This window comes from Trachymyrmex septentrionalis, unplaced genomic scaffold (assembly GCF_001594115.1).
Source record: "Trachymyrmex septentrionalis isolate Tsep2-gDNA-1 unplaced genomic scaffold, Tsep1.0 scaffold9, whole genome shotgun sequence".
Taxonomy (NCBI): Eukaryota; Metazoa; Arthropoda; class Insecta; order Hymenoptera; family Formicidae; genus Trachymyrmex; species Trachymyrmex septentrionalis.
In genome coordinates this window covers 4,299,555-4,306,818 of record NW_017306091.1, presented here as the reverse complement: position 1 = coordinate 4,306,818, position 7,264 = coordinate 4,299,555, and the positions used below count along the sequence as shown (strand labels likewise).

General features: G+C 32.5%; 1 protein-coding gene across 2 annotated transcripts in view; it reads right to left on the bottom strand.

Annotated features, from left to right (window-relative positions):
- LOC108755927 (thyroid receptor-interacting protein 11-like) overlaps nucleotides 1-3,869 on the bottom strand; it is a 24,012-nt gene extending 20,143 nt beyond the window's left edge. The window contains exons 1-3 of one of the 2 annotated variants that reach the window (XM_018499363.1): nucleotides 3,482-3,869; nucleotides 2,448-2,527; nucleotides 789-863 (exon numbers count right to left, since the gene is read on the bottom strand). In XM_018499363.1, the coding sequence (XP_018354865.1) occupies nucleotides 789-863; nucleotides 2,448-2,527; nucleotides 3,482-3,584 (258 nt within the window). In that variant the 5' untranslated portion in view covers nucleotides 3,585-3,869. The remainder of the gene's footprint in view (nucleotides 1-788; nucleotides 864-2,447; nucleotides 2,528-3,481) is intronic. The other variant, XM_018499364.1, reaches the window with a different exon arrangement.
- Between the last annotated feature and the right edge of the window lie 3,395 nt (nucleotides 3,870-7,264).

The following is a 7,264-nucleotide window of genomic DNA, read 5'->3' as shown; positions in this document are numbered from 1 at the left end:
TATATATATATATATATATATATATATATACACATATATATATATATAGAATTATATTACAATGTCCCATGTCGACGTAACAAAAGCCCCTTATCTAGGCGCTGATAAGGAAAAAATAGTCTTTCCGCTATTAACAATTACTATCGGTATCTGCTAAATAATGCCAAACGGCTAGTTGGTCGTTATCGCAAGCGCATTTACTTCGCACGCACACATGTACAAATATGCGACATGCATGCACATATATTATCGTATTTACAACTTAATGGCAGCAGCAAGTAAAGACAATGAATCGCTCTATTATTACAATGATGTAACAACAATGAATTATCGCGATGATGTGGAAGCCCCGGGAGTCTCAACTGTTAACAAGGAGAGAAGGTGGACGACGCTCTTTGCGACGGTTTATAGGTCACGTAATCGCGAATGGTTCTTACATTTGAAAAGGTGATAACTAACACGTCGAACGTTCGCGAAAAACCTTACGTTGCGTCCGTTTGAAAAAAAAAAAAGAAAAAAATGTGAAACGAAGAAAAAAGAAGAGCAGACTTCTTAGTTATTCTTGTCGATTACATTTGCGTGCAACGTCATACCTTTTAATCAGTAATTAATTATGACAAACAAATTAATTATAGAAATAATTATGTCAGTTTTCATTTGCCTCTCGAAATATTGCAAAAAGTTACGCCTAGTGTAAATAGCAAAGCGTTTTTTACTTTTTTTTTTTTCCTTAACTGTTAACGCTCTCACGGCAATTATTGGAATTATTTAATACAGAATTAACTTACCGATTCCTTGGACTTTGCGTTTATCTCGATAATGGCTCTCTGGAGCTCGCAGTTCTGTCGACGCAGGAGAGAAATCTGTATACGATATATAATTCTTATGTAAGTAATATATAATATATACTTTTGTAAAAAAAAGAAATTATTACGAAGGTAATCAAAGGTCACAGCTATTGCATATTAATATATATGCCAATTCCTTTTTGTTTCTTTCCTGTGTGCACGTGTACGTTTCATAGTATTTAAAAAATATAACAAGCATTAATATTTATTACTTTATATGTATATATAGACTTTACTGTTGCTAGATCATTAAAAGAATTTTTTTAATTTTTGTGATATTACCATAGATGATAAGTAAGCAAATTCATTGACAAGCGAACGAGGGCAAATCGCTTAAAAAGCGGGATAAAAAAATAAAGAAATTCGTGGGAAAAAAATTAAAATCATACCGAGCATTAATATTTATTGTAATATTTTTACTGTTGACAGATCAGAAAAAATTAAAATTTTTTTTATTTTCGCGCTATTAGTTGATGATAAGCGAACAAGCGAGAGCAAATTGCTTAAAACGGGAATCGGAAATAAAGAAATTTGTAAATTCAGAATTTAACGAGATTATAACGGTATTATGTCGATTTTTACAGATTGTTATCAGGCGACAGCCGAAAGAGCTTTTACACTCGTTCGAGCTTTGGCACTCGAGTCGAGATTCTTTCTGTGAAGTCCGAAAAAGAAATCTCACCACAAGCCGATACGGATCGTTTATAAAGCGATCTCGCCCCGGATCCTCGACTTAAATATTAGGAAGCACAGTCAGAAGGAAGTCCGGTGGTGCCCCGTGGATACAGGACGTACGATACGCGTTTACATTTGCTGCTCTTATCTTACGTTTGCATTACGATAACGGTCCCCCACCTCCCACGATCCTCGATGCGTTATCTCACATGACCCTTGGGTACCGCCAAAACTCCCCTCTTCCTGCGGGGTTCCTCAGCAAGGCTCGAACTCCCCATTTGCCGCGAGATAGAAAAAGCGTCAAATCATAGATAGGTATGTATATAAAGTGCCTCACAATCATACGTTCTTTCACAATCCAGGAAATATCTTCGACGAGCTTGAAAAATCAGGCTTTCCTCTTTCCGAGATACCTAATACATACTTCCCGCCGCCTCGGTCTATCATCTTTGATCGATCTAAAAGATCCCTGATCGTAATATCGTTCCTAACGGATAAGGCGGAACGCGATGTTTGCTCTACACTCGTTCGCGATTATTGGGGAACGCGACATCTGTTAAAATAATTTCTAATCATAACGTAGCTCTTTTCTCTTATCTGAACTGGCAGACATCTGTGCGTATATATATGAAGTGCGATCTTTTTTTTTATTTTTTATTTTTTTTATTTTTTTCAATCAATGTGAAAAATATAACCACGAAGGTTAAAACGATTTAAAAGAAAGTCATGTACACATCAAATTACAGATTAATCACCTGACGGTCCTTTTTCATGATTACCTCTTTCATGATTAAATATATATATGAAATGATTACATTTACATATGAAAAAATATTACTTTTAAAAAGAAACGTGCAAATTCCAAGAAATTAATGTATATTAATTTATATAATAAAAATTAATTTATGTGACAAATGTATTCACCTCTGCATCTTTCGTGGTAAGCAGATCCTGCAGTTGGATGCATCTTTCGTTCGCCTCCTTCAACTCCTTTGATCGTTCGTCTGGAAGTAAATAATCATCATCAGATCAAAATCATTTATTACGCTTGATCGTGATATTTTATAAATCGTACTAATCGCTGTTATACTGAAACTTATATTACTAATTTCCTAATTCATACATGAAAAAATAACTAAAAAAATATTATGACAAAAGTTATGACGTGAATTATTACGGCAATTTTTAATTAAGTTCCTTTAATATCTATTTTCCCACAGAAATCCAAACAGAATATGTCGATAAACAATCACGAATAATTGCAAAATTAAAACAATAATAAACTACACGCAAAACTGATTTGCAAAGATAATTCAAAAAAAGAAATAAAACAATCAATCTAAAACAATAATAAAAATTAATATTAATTGTTGTTTCCAAATCCATTCATATTCAATGTAATATTCATTTAAAAAATGAATTCTATCAAAGTTTTAATCATCAATAAAATCACAGAAATTGATATAATAATAAAGTTACATGTAGAATTAATTTGTAGTGAAAAAAGACAACAAATTTAAAAATTAATGAAAATTAGTGTTAATAATATTTTTAAATCATATTCGATGTAATATTAATTATCGTTTGTAATTATTATATAAATATATTATATTGTAGTATTCATTTTTTAAATGTGTAAATTCTCGATCAAAGTTTTAATTGCGTTATATCTATTGTAGCAGATTTAATAAAAAATTATATATAAAAAAATATATGATCTTTCATATTATATAATTTATACTAATCAATATACTGTTTTGATTACAGTCGTTAAAAAAGATTACAAGCAAAAATAGACCAGCCACGTGATTAGTGAACTCAAGTGGTAACAATTTCTCAGTCGATAAGAAATAGAATCGTCATTTGACAGCCGTAACCTAACCTTTTACTGGAAAAGCTACGCGATACAAAAACATCAAGATCTGGAGTTGTTAGAATTTGGAGACATTAATACGTACCTATTTCGTCAACGATACCATCAGATAAAACCTCCCTCGTGAGATTCGTGATGTGTCCTTTTAAACTGGAGATACTGGATAAACTGTCACCGAACCACGCCATTTTTCACGTTAACGATGAACGTCGCTCGTGTTATTCGATAAGTACACTGGCATTTATCACTGTGAACGATCGTCGTGCGTATGACACATCGCAATGATGGAAAACTCGAGTTCGTTATGTCTATGCGAATTACAAAACATGCTAACACGTATACACTTGACAGCAGACAGGTTGAAAGTCTTTCTTCTCGATGAGTTTTGGAACGCACACACGAGCCTTAGATTAGGACACATACTTCTAATGGCTTCTGTACACTGGACGCGGAAATGCTCGCCGCGAGGCAAAATGTGACACAGTAGCTAATAAGCTCATAGCTTCTAACATGTTCATTGGTTATCGTGTCGCATTTTGGCGCCGCGGCAAACGTTTCCGCGTTCAATCACAATTTAGTGTGCAGGAGCCATAATGCCAATCCAGTTAATTGTTCATGAAGTTGCACAGTGAGCGATTGTACCAACTGTCGAGGTTGCATATACGTACAAAATGTTCGATCGAATTTTAATCATAATATATCTCATTTAATTAAAAAAATTTTTTTTAATTTAAGTATTAAGTTTAATTAACAATGTATACAGCATGCGAGATAAAATTTCAACGATTAAAACAATAAAAATTAGTGATTTTGGAAACTGCAGAAACTTCTAGAGATCATAACAAAATCGTCAAAACGATTAAAACATGATGTGATGTATTCTGATACAAATAAAATAACAAAAGAGACTCGAAATATTTATCTTTCAAAAAATCCTAACATTTATAATTGTTAGTGTGTTCCAAAACTTGTCGAAAAAAATCTACTTTTAAATCTTCTTATTGAGTGTATATATCTCTACGAAATATTACAGCAACGTTACAGCAATATTACTTTGAAAGATTACAACATTGTGACAATATTATCCGCTAAAATGAAGTATTGATGGAATATTCTGCGATATTCCTGCAATATTCAAAGAAATATTGCAGATATATTGCTGCAACAGTATGTATATTTTATATCATAAATTTTGATGGCGAATTTTTTAGTAAATTCGAAGAATTCGAAATTTCGATGATAAAAAAACTTAAAGTTTAAATTGTATCTACATTGTATATAAAAAATGTTTTTAAAAATAAAATGTTGTATAAAGATATATAAGATTATCGATATATATAATATGTGCGCGGAGTTTTTTATATTTCCCTATTTTATTTTATATCCTATTATGTATTTTTATTTTACTGAAGGTTTTAATAAAGTGTTAAATATGTAAAAGCACGCTTTATCTGTTTGCTCTTATATTCCATTTATTCCAATATTACATTTATTATAACTGGATTATGATTGCGAGATTATTATACCTTGGAACTGTATCATTTGTGAAAGGAAACTAATTTTATACGTAATTTATAGCGTACGAATGACTGTAATTTCGGAAATGTTATCATAAATTATCGATTTTTGCCACGAGTGCGACGTCCGCGTGTTGCTTATTTTTACTGAAAATATACTTGCCTCGCATAGAAACCGATGTTATTTCTGCCGTTACATTTCCCTCATTACATACGAAAATTGGAGAATCGCTTGATGAAACGTATGCAAATCGCGTTTAGGAAGCACCGAGAGAACTTCACAAAGCACGGTTTTGTTTCCATTATCGCTCGAGATGTCTGCGCCAAAATAAGGAAGAAAGTCTAAACACGCGTCAATATAAGAAAATATGTCATACAAGTAAAAATATAACATGAATATAGAAGATATATAACATAAATTATAGTAATCAAACATAAATGTTTATTATGTAACATATAGGATTACATCTAGATACATATATATATATATATACATATAATACAAAATTATATAATAAAATGAAAATGATATGAAATAAAAGTCATTGTAGAAAAAGTCATAATGATGTCGATACTTTTATTATCATGTTTAGAATTCATTATAAAGTCATCATAAAGTTAAAAATGTAATGAATTACATTATGATTTTTCCTAAAATGACTTGTATCTCATCTTATGATTTTGTATTCTATCTAGGGGAATATAAGAAATACAAATATTTACGGAGGCAAAGTTTGCCTTGGCAAAAATAATAATTGGAGTGTAAGTCGAATGTAAGGGGAGACAGAAATGTAAACGAAGCTTTTAGGAGGCAAAAATTTGAGACAACGAAATGTAAAAGAAACATAGACGCCTCTTTTACGTTTCATTGTCTCAATTTTTGCCTTTTGTAAGCTTCGTTTACCCTTCTGTCGCTCTCCCTTTATATTCGACTTACGCTCTGATTTTTGTTTCCGTTAGACTCTACAGCATATACAGGGTGTCAGTTAAATATATTGTCATATTCAGAGCGATTCTTTTCAAGTAAAAAATTTATTTCAAGTAAAAAAGTCCACATAAACGTATGTCCTGAACGGCTTAGTTTCCGAAATACAGGTGAATGTTCGCAAATATTTAACGAAACGGTAAATTGCGTTGGAGAGATCTTGCTGCATAAATATGCCTTGCTTCACATGAGTTACCATTCGCCCGTAAACAACCGTAAACAAAATGATAAAGTCAAAGTCGAAGCCTCCTAGATCACCAGACTTAAATCCTTTGGATTATACCCCTTTGGGGGCATCTGAAATCATTGGTTTATATCAGCCCAATTGAGAATGAGAATGATTTGAGGAATCGAATAGTTGCTTCATGCGAGGCAATACGTAACACACCTGGTATCTTTGAGCGTGTACGTCAATCTTTAAGAATAAGACTCGATGGATGTATCATGGCTCAAGATGGACATTTTCAACAATTCATCTAATTATTTTATTTCTGTTTTAAGCCTGTTTTTGTTTTCCTATCTTTGACCAGTTTGACTAGTTCAAGCTGTATTTGTTTCAAATAAACAGATTATTACTACATGTTTAAATTTTTTTATTTCGGAAACTAAACCGTTCAGGACATATGTTTATATGGACTTTTTTACTTGAATAAACCAAAGAATCGCTCTGTTGTGTATGGCAACATACTTAACCAACACCCTCGTATAAATATATAAGCTGTAAGGTATTTGTTCATGTCTTTTAGTTTTCTCGCTAGGTAAAGGTTATTAATCTCGCGAAAAGATGTTTTGCATATCACTGCAGCGCAGAAAATATTCTTGGTAATCAATAACGCGTGTATAAAAGTACACGGAAGAAAGCTCGAAAAATAATCTGCGAGTTGCTCTCGCGACTGGCCGTGTGTGGTACAAATGTGATGGCACCTTTCACGCCATTCTTTAGATACAGCGAATAGAAGGATAGAAATTGCAACGCTATATTTCGTAACTAATAGTTCACTCTTACATCTATTGATTTATTAAATGATATTCCTCCAAACGACTCCGCAAAATCTAAAAGGATAACGAAATGCAAAATACTATAAATAGAAACGTCGATAAGAGTTTAACTTTAGATTCGCGTAAACTTTAGATCACGTTACTCCTATCCTGCAATCTACTAAAAAGCAGATAAACATCGGTTTCGCACCGCGTAAAGTCCGCTTCTGACATTTGCCGAGCAATAGTGCGCTTTAGCGTCGTTTTTAACGTAAAGTCCCTCTCTTATTTTATTTTCTATAATTTTACATTTACGTCAATTAATGCCGACACATTTCGATGCCACGAAATTCGCACAGCGGGATTTTAAATAGCGCGAGAGGTCAAC